Source organism: Haliotis rufescens, unplaced genomic scaffold, assembly GCF_023055435.1.
Source record: "Haliotis rufescens isolate VD_foot unplaced genomic scaffold, xgHalRufe1.0.p SCAF_10, whole genome shotgun sequence".
In the NCBI taxonomy this organism is placed as follows: domain Eukaryota; kingdom Metazoa; phylum Mollusca; class Gastropoda; order Lepetellida; family Haliotidae; genus Haliotis; species Haliotis rufescens.
In genome coordinates, this window is record NW_025963780.1 from 41,248,140 (window position 1) to 41,261,407 (window position 13,268).

At 40.1% G+C, this 13,268-nt stretch overlaps 1 protein-coding gene across 8 annotated transcripts in view; it reads left to right on the forward strand.

The window, feature by feature from the left end:
* LOC124146737 (ATP-dependent translocase ABCB1-like) overlaps positions 1-13,268 on the forward strand; it is a 92,985-nt gene that overhangs the window by 38,006 nt on the left and 41,711 nt on the right. For all 8 annotated transcript variants that reach the window (XM_048390702.1, XM_048390722.1, XM_048390694.1 and 5 more), the window contains 3 exons: positions 1,134-1,357; positions 2,766-2,884; positions 13,045-13,216. In XM_048390702.1, the coding sequence (XP_048246659.1) occupies positions 1,134-1,357; positions 2,766-2,884; positions 13,045-13,216 (515 nt within the window). The remainder of the gene's footprint in view (positions 1-1,133; positions 1,358-2,765; positions 2,885-13,044; positions 13,217-13,268) is intronic.

Sequence of the window (13,268 nt, forward strand, 5' to 3'; positions counted from 1 at the left end):
AGTAATAAAAGCCAAGAGGCAGGGAATGCAAAACAAAAAAAGGTTTTGAATCATGGTTGTTTTATGGTTAACTTTCCCCAAAAGTTGTAGTGAAGATATATTTCTGAAATGGGTCCCTTTTTTCTAAGAAAGAGTGATTGTTGTCAAGGGCATGTGCCACTTGACACATGTCCACATAAATTGCTTGGCACATGTTCAAATCAATTGCTTGACACATGTCCAAATCAGTTGCTTGACACATGTTCAAATCAATTGCTTGACACATGGTCAAATCAATAGCTTGACACATGGTCAAATCAATGGCTTGACACATGGTCAAATCAATGGCTTAACATGTTCAAATCAATTGCTTGACACATGTTCAAATAAATGGCTTGACACATGGTCAAATCAATGGCTTGACACATGGTCAAATCAATAGCTTGACACATGGTCAAATCAATGGCTTGACACATGGTCAAATCAATGGCTTAACATGTTCAAATCAATTGCTTGACACATGTTCAAATCAATGGCTTGACACATGGTCAAATCAATGGCTTGACACATGGTCAAATCAATGGCTTGACACATGGTGACCTGTGAAGACCCAGGGTAGAATAGGTCTTCAGCAACCCATGCTTGCCCTAAAAGGCAACTATGTTTGTCGTAAAAGGCGACTAACAGGATCGGGTGGTCAGGCTCGCTGACGTGGTTCATGCATGTCATCGTATCCCAATTGTGTGGACTGATGCTCATGACATCAATCACTGGATTGTCTGGTCCAGACTCAATTATTTACAGACTGCCGTCATATAGCTGGAATATTGCTGAGTGCGGCGTTAAACAACAAACAAACAAACAAAACAAACAAACAAACAAACAAATTGGAGCTGAATAAAACTGACAGAAAATGTAAACATCGTAAACATTCCTGTTTGTTCAAAGATGACGAGCACTGAACTCTGATGACGACTGAAATAAAGCTTTCACTAGTCTTCTGGCTAGTCGTAAAAACAATCATTTCTAAGGCTGACACTACCAAACACCGTTTTACCCTGTGCTGACTGGGTTGTATTCAAGCTGGAGTAGCACTCAGTGTTGATTGCGGCGTAAATCAACATTCATTCTGTCACTGTCTTGTTTCATTACAGTTCAGGTTCGCAGACTGCATGGATCGGCTATTCATGGTCTTGGGCTCAATAATGGCTGCTATTCATGGAATAGCACTTCCAGCTATGATCATCATCTTCGGCGAAATGATCGACATCTTTGTAAACAACGCCCAGATAACAGGCAAAGTGGATTTGATAAAGGACTTCCTTGACTCCGTGAACCTCACAACGGGCATGGTGATAGCAGACCCCACAATAATACAGTAAGGGAGATATTTTGTCTGAGGTACCAGTTGCCCGACACATGATAATTGTCTGTGCAGAGTTGCTCCCCTTTTTGGTGTCAGGATCCGCTGCTGATGGGTTCATGTCAACTCGGTGATGAGTTGTGGTCTGACAGCATGATAATAGTCTGTGCAGAGTTGCTCTCCTTTTTGGTGCCGGAATCCACTGCTAATGGGTTCTTGTCAAATCAGTAATGAGCTGTGGTCCGACAGCACCATTTTGTACATATTAATGATTTGTTCCAGAAAATATTTTTATTTCTGGTTTTACACACAAAAGCATTAGTTCAATGGATCATGAGATTGTCCAGACAATGTGTTGTGGTTTCAATAATAATGGTCCAGACAATGTGTTGTGGTTTCAATAATAATGAAAGCATTTTGTATGTCTTCAAGCAGGGATAGAAAACATACTCTCACAGAAATCCCAGAAATTCCCGGAATACGGTGTAGATGTTCAGTTCCTACACACTGTTGCACTATTGAGAGAGGGATTTAAAAAAAACACATGAAGAACTTGGACTGATAAATTTGTGTTAATGTTTTGAAAACCTATGTTGGCCATTTGCCATCACTAGGCCAGGGAGGGACAGCCGAAAACCGGGTTCGATTCCCCACATGAATACAATGTGTGAAGCCCATTTTCCGGTGTCCCCCGCCATGATATTACTGGAATATTGCTAAAAGCAGCATAAAACCATACTCACTCACTCACTAGGCCAGGAGAGAAGGGGAAGCTGGGTTAGAACTTTACTCAAAACTCAATAACACACCCCTGTACTGTTAACACAATGGCCATGGGGAAATGGGGAAATTTGTACCAGCCCACATGAAATTGTACTAGCCCCAGGCTAGCAAGCTAGTGTAAAGTACCAACCCTGGTAAGCATTCTTAGCTTACCTTCTCCGAGTCAAGTGAGGTCAGGTAAACTGAACCACATCAATTATTTCTCTTAAGCTTTAGGGGGCACGGGTGGCCCAGTCGTCTAAGGCGCCGCGATTCGCTGTGCAGAGTTGCATCCTTTTGGCACGCCAGAAACCTATGATTGTAGGTTCGAATCCCGGTTCGCCACGATTATGTTTCTAGGTTTGTCAGCACCATACCCGTGCTCGTGGGTTTCACCAAAGTGGTAAACGTCTGAGACCTGCATCACTTCAGGCTTTCCTCCCACATTAAGCTGACACGCCGCGATATAACTTGAATACTGTTAAAAGCGGCGTTAAACCCAACTCACTCACTCACTCACTCACTCACTCACTCACTCTTAAGCTTTAAGGGTGACTTAACATTCTTTCTTGATTAACACTGTTCCTTGCCAGGTTTGACAATGACACTTGTCGGCTTGAGAAGAACCGAGTGTCCTTCATACCTCTGCCAACTGTTTCAGGAGTAAATGTGCCGATTTGGCGGCCTACTACAACAACACTCTCACCTGTGCTTCTCTCCAGGGAGATTTAACTTCGGTGTTTATGAGCAAGATGGAGGAATATTCTCTCTACTATGTCTGTGAGTAATAATATGGGTTATTTGGAGTAACTGTGATGATATGGGTTGTATTGAGTAAATGTGATGATGTGGGTTGTATGGAGTAACTGTGATGATATGGGCTGTATGGAGTAACTGTGATGATGTGGGTTGTATGGAGTAACTGTGATGATATGGGTTATATGGAGTAACTGTGATGATATGGGTTATATGGAGTAACTGTGATGATATGGGTTGTATGGAGTAACTGTGATGATATGGGCTGTATGGAGTAACTGTGATGATATGGGTTATATGGAGTAACTGTGATGATGTGGGTTGTATGGAGTAACTGTGATGATATGGGTTATATGGAGTAACTGTGATGATATGGGCTGTATGGAGTAACTGTGATGATATGGGTTATATGGAGTAACTGTGATGATATGGGCTGTATGGAGTAACTGTGATGATGTGGGTTATATGGAGTAACTGTGATGATATTGGCTGTATGGAGTAACTGTGATGTTATGGGCTGTATGGAGTAACTGTGATGATATGGGCTGTATGGAGTAACTGTGATGATATGGGCTGTATGGAGTAACTGTGATGATATGGGGTTGTATGGAGTAACTGTGATGATATGGGCTGTATGGAGTAACTGTGATGATATGGGTTATATGGAGTAACTGTGATGATATGGGTTATATGGAGTAACTATGATGATATGGGCTGTATGGAGTAACTGTGATGATATGGGCTGTATGGAGTAACTGTGATGATATGGGCTGTATGGAGTAACTGTGATGATGTAGGTTATATGGAGTAACTGTGATGATATGGGTTATATGGAGTAACTATGATGATATGGGCTGTATGGAGTAACTGTGATGATATGGGCTGTATGGAGTAACTGTGATGATATGGGCTGTATGGAGTAACTGTGATGATGTAGGTTATATGGAGTAACTGTGATGATATGGGTTATATGGAGTAACTGTGATGATATGGGTTATATGGAGTAACTGTGATGATATGGGTTATATGGAGTAACTGTGATGATATGGGCTGTATGGAGTAACTGTGATGATATGGGCTGTATGGAGTAACTGTGATGATATGGGCTGTATGGAGTAACTGTGATGATATGGGTTGTATGGAGTAACTATGATGATATGGGCTGTATGGAGTAACTGTGATGATATGGGTTGTATGGAGTAACTGTGATGATATGGGCTGTATGGAGTAACTGTGATGATATGGGTTATATGGAGTAACTGTGATGATATGGGCTGTATGGAGTAACTGTGATGATATGGGTTGTATGGAGTAACTGTGATGATATGGGCTGTATGGAGTAACTGTGATGATATGGGCTGTATGGAGTAACTGTGATAATGTGGGTTGTATGGAGTAACTGTGATGATATGGGTTATTTGGAGTAACTGTGATGATATGGGCTGTATGGAGTAACTGTGATGATATGGGTTGTATGGAGTAACTATGATGATATGGGGTCGTATGGAGTAACTGTGATGATATGGGTTATATGGAGTAACTGTGATGATATGGGTTATATGGAGTAACTGTGATGATATGGGCTGTATGGAGTAACTGTGATGATGTGGGCTGTATGGAGTAACTGTGATAATGTGGGTTGTATGGAGTAACTGTGATGATATGGGTTATATGGAGTAACTGTGATGATATGGGCTGTATGGAGTAACTGTGATGATGTGGGCTGTATGGAGTAACTGTGATAATGTGGGTTGTATGGAGTAACTGTGATGATATGGGCTGTATGGAGTAACTGTGATGATATGGGCTGTATGGAGTAACTGTGATGATATGGGTTATTTGGAGTAACTGTGATGATATGGGTTGTATGGAGTAACTGTGATGATATGGGTTGTATGGAGTAACTGTGATGATATGGGCTGTATGGAGTAACTGTGATGATATGGGTTATATGGAGTAACTGTGATGATATGGGTTATATGGAGTAACTGATGATATGGGCTGTATGGAGTAACTGTGATGATATGGGTTATATGGAGTAACTGATGATATGGGCTGTATGGAGTAACTGTGATGATATGGGCTGTATGGAGTAACTGTGATGATATGGGCTGTATGGAGTAACTGTGATGATATGGGCTGTATGGAGTAACTGTGATGATATGGGCTGTATGGAGTAACTGTGATGATATGGGCTGTATGGAGTAACTGTGATGATATGGGCTGTATGGAGTAACTGTGATGATATGGGCTGTATGGAGTAACTATGATGATATGGGCTGTATGGAGTAACTGTGATGATATGGGCTGTATGGAGTAACTGTGATGATATGGGCTGTATGGAGTAACTGATAATATGGGCTGTATGGAGTAACTGTGATGATATGGGTTATATGGAGTAACTGTGATGATATGGGTTGTATGGAGTAACTGTGATGATATGGGTTATATGGAGTAACTGTGATGATATGGGTTATATGGAGTAACTGTGATGATATGGGTTATATGGAGTAACTGTGATGATATGGGCTGTATGGAGTAACTGTGATGATATGGGCTGTATGGAGTAACTGTGATGATATGGGCTGTATGGAGTAACTGTGATGATATGGGTTGTATGGAGTAACTATGATGATATGGGCTGTATGGAGTAACTGTGATGATATGGGTTGTATGGAGTAACTGTGATGATATGGGCTGTATGGAGTAACTGTGATGATATGGGTTATATGGAGTAACTGTGATGATATGGGCTGTATGGAGTAACTGTGATGATATGGGTTGTATGGAGTAACTGTGATGATATGGGCTGTATGGAGTAACTGTGATGATATGGGCTGTATGGAGTAACTGTGATAATGTGGGTTGTATGGAGTAACTGTGATGATATGGGTTATTTGGAGTAACTGTGATGATATGGGCTGTATGGAGTAACTGTGATGATATGGGTTGTATGGAGTAACTATGATGATATGGGGTCGTATGGAGTAACTGTGATGATATGGGTTATATGGAGTAACTGTGATGATATGGGTTATATGGAGTAACTGTGATGATATGGGCTGTATGGAGTAACTGTGATGATGTGGGCTGTATGGAGTAACTGTGATAATGTGGGTTGTATGGAGTAACTGTGATGATATGGGTTATATGGAGTAACTGTGATGATATGGGCTGTATGGAGTAACTGTGATGATGTGGGCTGTATGGAGTAACTGTGATAATGTGGGTTGTATGGAGTAACTGTGATGATATGGGCTGTATGGAGTAACTGTGATGATATGGGCTGTATGGAGTAACTGTGATGATATGGGTTATTTGGAGTAACTGTGATGATATGGGTTGTATGGAGTAACTGTGATGATATGGGTTGTATGGAGTAACTGTGATGATATGGGCTGTATGGAGTAACTGTGATGATATGGGTTATATGGAGTAACTGTGATGATATGGGTTATATGGAGTAACTGATGATATGGGCTGTATGGAGTAACTGTGATGATATGGGTTATATGGAGTAACTGATGATATGGGCTGTATGGAGTAACTGTGATGATATGGGCTGTATGGAGTAACTGTGATGATATGGGCTGTATGGAGTAACTGTGATGATATGGGCTGTATGGAGTAACTGTGATGATATGGGCTGTATGGAGTAACTGTGATGATATGGGCTGTATGGAGTAACTGTGATGATATGGGCTGTATGGAGTAACTGTGATGATATGGGCTGTATGGAGTAACTATGATGATATGGGCTGTATGGAGTAACTGTGATGATATGGGCTGTATGGAGTAACTGTGATGATATGGGCTGTATGGAGTAACTGATAATATGGGCTGTATGGAGTAACTGTGATGATATGGGTTATATGGAGTAACTGTGATGATATGGGTTGTATGGAGTAACTGTGATGATATGGGTTATATGGAGTAACTGTGATGATATGGGTTATATGGAGTAACTGTGATGATATGGGCTGTATGGAGTAACTGTGATGATATGGGTTATATGGAGTAACTGTGATGTTATGGGCTGTATGGAGTAACTGTGATGATATGGGTTGTATGGAGTAACTATGATGATATTGGCTGTATGGAGTAACTGTGATGATATGGGCTGTATGGAGTAACTGTGATGATATGGGTTATATGGAGTAACTGTGATGATATGGGCTGTATGGAGTAACTGTGATGATATGGGTTATATGGAGTAACTGTGATGATATGGGCTGTATGGAGTAACTGTGATGATATGGGTTGTATGGAGTAACTGTGATGATATGGGCTGTATGGAGTAACTGTGATGATATGGGCTGTATGGAGTAACTGTGATGATATGGGCTGTATGGAGTAACTGTGATGATATGGGCTGTATGGAGTAACTGTGATGATATGGGCTGTATGGAGTAACTGTGATGATATGGGTTATATGGAGTAACTGTGATGATATGGGCTGTATGGAGTAACTGTGATGATATGGGTTGTATGGAGTAACTGTGATGATATGGGTTGTATGGAGTAACTGTGATGATATGGGCTGTATGGAGTAACTGTGATGATGTGGGTTGTATGGAGTAACTGTGATGATATGGGCTGTATGGAGTAACTGTGATGATATGGGTTATATGGAGTAACTGTGATGATATGGGTTATTTGGAGTAACTGTGATGATATGGGTTATTTGGAGTAACTGTGATGATATGGGTTATATGGAGTAACTATGATGATATGGGTTATATGGAGTAACTGTGATGATATGGGTTATTTGGAGTAACTATGATGATATGGGTTATATGGAGTAACTATGATGATATGGGTTATATGGAGTAACTGTGATGATATGGGGTTGTATGGAGTAACTGTGATGATATGGGTTGTATGGAGTAACTGTGATGATATGGGCTGTATGGAGTAACTGTGATGATGTGGGTTGTATGGAGTAACTGTGATGATATGGGCTGTATGGAGTAACTGTGATGATATGGGTTATATGGAGTAACTGTGATGATATGGGTTATATGGAGTAACTGTGATGATATGGGTTATATGGAGTAACTGTGATGATATGGGTTATATGGAGTAACTGTGATGATATGGGTTATTTGGAGTAACTATGATGATATGGGTTATATGGAGTAACTATGATGATATGGGTTATATGGAGTAACTGTGATGATATGGGTTATATGGAGTAACTGTGATGATATGGGTTGTATGGAGTAACTGTGATGATATGGGCTGTATGGAGTAACTGTGATGATATGGGCTGTATGGAGTAACTGTGATGATATGGGCTGTATGGAGTAACTGTGATGATATGGGCTGTATGGAGTAACTGTGATGATATGGGCTGTATGGAGTAACTATGATGATATGGGCTGTATGGAGTAACTGTGATGATATGGGCTGTATGGAGTAACTGTGATGATATGGGCTGTATGGAGTAACTGATAATATGGGCTGTATGGAGTAACTGTGATGATATGGGTTATATGGAGTAACTGTGATGATATGGGTTGTATGGAGTAACTGTGATGATATGGGTTATATGGAGTAACTGTGATGATATGGGTTATATGGAGTAACTGTGATGATATGGGCTGTATGGAGTAACTGTGATGATATGGGTTATATGGAGTAACTGTGATGTTATGGGCTGTATGGAGTAACTGTGATGATATGGGTTGTATGGAGTAACTATGATGATATTGGCTGTATGGAGTAACTGTGATGATATGGGCTGTATGGAGTAACTGTGATGATATGGGTTATATGGAGTAACTGTGATGATATGGGCTGTATGGAGTAACTGTGATGATATGGGTTATATGGAGTAACTGTGATGATATGGGCTGTATGGAGTAACTGTGATGATATGGGTTGTATGGAGTAACTGTGATGATATGGGCTGTATGGAGTAACTGTGATGATATGGGCTGTATGGAGTAACTGTGATGATATGGGCTGTATGGAGTAACTGTGATGATATGGGCTGTATGGAGTAACTGTGATGATATGGGCTGTATGGAGTAACTGTGATGATATGGGTTATATGGAGTAACTGTGATGATATGGGCTGTATGGAGTAACTGTGATGATATGGGTTGTATGGAGTAACTGTGATGATATGGGTTGTATGGAGTAACTGTGATGATATGGGCTGTATGGAGTAACTGTGATGATGTGGGTTGTATGGAGTAACTGTGATGATATGGGCTGTATGGAGTAACTGTGATGATATGGGTTATATGGAGTAACTGTGATGATATGGGTTATTTGGAGTAACTGTGATGATATGGGTTATTTGGAGTAACTGTGATGATATGGGTTATATGGAGTAACTATGATGATATGGGTTATATGGAGTAACTGTGATGATATGGGTTATTTGGAGTAACTATGATGATATGGGTTATATGGAGTAACTATGATGATATGGGTTATATGGAGTAACTGTGATGATATGGGGTTGTATGGAGTAACTGTGATGATATGGGTTGTATGGAGTAACTGTGATGATATGGGCTGTATGGAGTAACTGTGATGATGTGGGTTGTATGGAGTAACTGTGATGATATGGGCTGTATGGAGTAACTGTGATGATATGGGTTATATGGAGTAACTGTGATGATATGGGTTATATGGAGTAACTGTGATGATATGGGTTATATGGAGTAACTGTGATGATATGGGTTATATGGAGTAACTGTGATGATATGGGTTATTTGGAGTAACTATGATGATATGGGTTATATGGAGTAACTATGATGATATGGGTTATATGGAGTAACTGTGATGATATGGGTTATATGGAGTAACTGTGATGATATGGGTTGTATGGAGTAACTGTGATGATATGGGCTGTATGGAGTAACTGTGATGATATGGGCTGTATGGAGTAACTGTGATAATGTGGGTTGTATGGAGTAACTGTGATGATATGGGTTGTATGGAGTAACTGTGATGATATGGGTTGTATGGAGTAACTGTGATGATATGGGCTGTATGGAGTAACTGTGATGATGTGGGTTGTATGGAGTAACTATGATGATATGGGTTATATGGAGTAACTGTGATGATATGGGCTGTATGGAGTAACTGTGATGATATGGGCTGTATGGAGTAACTGTGATGATATGGGCTGTATGGAGTAACTGTGATAATGTGGGTTGTATGGAGTAACTGTGATGATATGGGCTGTATGGAGTAACTGTGATGATATGGGTTGTATGGAGTAACTGTGATGATATGGGCTGTATGGAGTAACTGTGATAATGTGGGTTGTATGGAGTAACTGTGATGATATGGGCTGTATGGAGTAACTGTGATGATATGGGTTATATGGAGTAACTGTGATGATATGGGTTATATGGAGTAACTGTGATGATATGGGTTATATGGAGTAACTGTGATGATATGGGCTGTATGGAGTAACTGTGATGATATGGGTTATATGGAGTAACTGTGATGTTATGGGCTGTATGGAGTAACTGTGATGATATGGGTTATATGGAGTAACTATGATGATATGGGTTATATGGAGTAACTGTGATGATATGGGTTATTTGGAGTAACTGTGATGTTATGGGCTGTATGGAGTAACTGTGATGATATGGGTTGTATGGAGTAACTGTGATGATATGGGGTTGTATGGAGTAACTGTGATGTTATGGGCTGTATGGAGTAACTGTGATGTTATGGGCTGTATGGAGTAACTGTGATGATATGGGCTGTACGGAGTAACTGTGATGATATGGGTTATTTGGAGTAACTGTGATGATATGGGTTATATGGAGTAACTATGATGATATGGGTTATATGGAGTAACTGTGATGATATGGGTTATTTGGAGTAACTATGATGATATGGGTTATATGGAGTAACTATGATGATATGGGTTATATGGAGTAACTGTGATGATATGGGTTGTATGGAGTAACTGTGATGATATGGGCTGTATGGAGTAACTGTGATGATATGGGTTATTTGGAGTAACTGTGATGATATGGGTTATTTGGAGTAACTGTGATGATATGGGGTTGTATGGAGTAACTATGATGGTATGGGTTATATGGAGTAACTGTGATGATATGGGGTTGTATGGAGTAACTATGATGGTATGGGTTGTATGGAGTAACTGTGATGATATGGGGTTGTATGGAGTAATTATGATGGTATGGGTTGTATGGAGTAACTGTGATGATATGGGTTATATGGAGTAACTATGATGGTATGGGTTGTATGGAGTAACTGTGATGATATGGGGTTGTATGGAGTAACTATGATGATATGGGCTGTATGGAGTAACTGTGATGATATGGGTTGTATGGAGTAACTGTGATGATATGGGTTATATGGAGTAACTATGATGATATGGGTTATATGGAGTAACTGTGATGATATGGGTTATATGGAGTAACTGTGATGATATGGGTTATATGGAGTAACTGTGATGATATGGGCTGTATGGAGTAACTGTGATGATATGGGTTATATGGAGTAACTGTGATGTTATGGGCTGTATGGAGTAACTGTGATGATATGGGTTATATGGAGTAACTATGATGATATGGGTTATATGGAGTAACTGTGATGATATGGGTTATTTGGAGTAACTGTGATGTTATGGGCTGTATGGAGTAACTGTGATGATATGGGTTGTATGGAGTAACTGTGATGATATGGGCTGTATGGAGTAACTATGATGATATGGGTTGTATGGAGTAACTGTGATGATATGGGTTGTATGGAGTAACTGTGATGATATGGGGTTGTATGGAGTAACTGTGATGTTATGGGCTGTATGGAGTAACTGTGATGATATGGGGTTGTATGGAGTAACTGTGATGTTATGGGCTGTATGGAGTAACTGTGATGATGTGGGCTGTATGGAGTAACTATGATGATATGGGGTTGTATGGAGTAACTGTGATGATATGGGTTATATGGAGTAACTATGATGATATGGGCTGTATGGAGTAACTGTGATGATATGGGTTATATGGAGTAACTGTGATGATGTAGGTTATATGGAGTAACTATGATGATATGGGCTGTATGGAGTAACTGTGATGATATGGGTTGTATGGAGTAACTGTGATGATATGGGTTATATGGAGTAACTGTGATGATATGGGTTATATGGAGTAACTGTGATGATATGGGTTATATGGAGTAACTGTGATGTTATGGGCTGTATGGAGTAACTGTGATGATATGGGCTGTACGGAGTAACTGTGATGATATGGGCTGTACGGAGTAACTGTGATGATATGGGTTATTTGGAGTAACTGTGATGATATGGGTTATATGGAGTAACTATGATGATATGGGTTATATGGAGTAACTGTGATGATATGGGTTATTTGGAGTAACTATGATGATATGGGTTATATGGAGTAACTATGATGATATGGGTTATATGGAGTAACTGTGATGATATGGGTTGTATGGAGTAACTGTGATGATATGGGCTGTATGGAGTAACTGTGATGATATGGGTTATTTGGAGTAACTGTGATGATATGGGTTATTTGGAGTAACTGTGATGATATGGGGTTGTATGGAGTAACTATGATGGTATGGGTTATATGGAGTAACTGTGATGATATGGGGTTGTATGGAGTAACTATGATGGTATGGGTTGTATGGAGTAACTGTGATGATATGGGGTTGTATGGAGTAATTATGATGGTATGGGTTGTATGGAGTAACTGTGATGATATGGGTTATATGGAGTAACTATGATGGTATGGGTTGTATGGAGTAACTGTGATGATATGGGGTTGTATGGAGTAACTATGATGATATGGGCTGTATGGAGTAACTGTGATGATATGGGTTGTATGGAGTAACTGTGATGATATGGGTTATATGGAGTAACTATGATGATATGGGTTGTATGGAGTAACTATGATGATATGGGTTGTATGGAGTAACTATGATGATATGGGTTGTATGGAGTAACTGTGATGTTATTGGCCAGATGGATATTTAGATTCAACAGCCATAGATCTAACTGTCTACAGGTGAATTTTAATAATCTCGAAGACAGCTTTCCGTGTGAAATTGTCTGTAATTCTTGTCTTACGGCCTTGCAAAGTGTCATCATTTTGTTGAAAATGCTCTACACAGGCTGGAACATCGATGAACATGTCGTGCTGTGATTCTATGATCTTCAGATATTGCTCTGGGGGTGATCGTGATGGGGTACGGCCATGTTGCGTTCTGGATGACTGCCGCCGAAAGACAATCACATCGGATTAGACTGGCGTTCCTCAAGAACATCCTCCGCCAAGACATCAGCTGGTATGATGTGAATGAGGTCGGGGAGCTGAACACCAGGTTGTCTGAGTGAGTCTTGTTTTCATCTGGATATTCCAATTGTTGGTAGACATTGATGGAG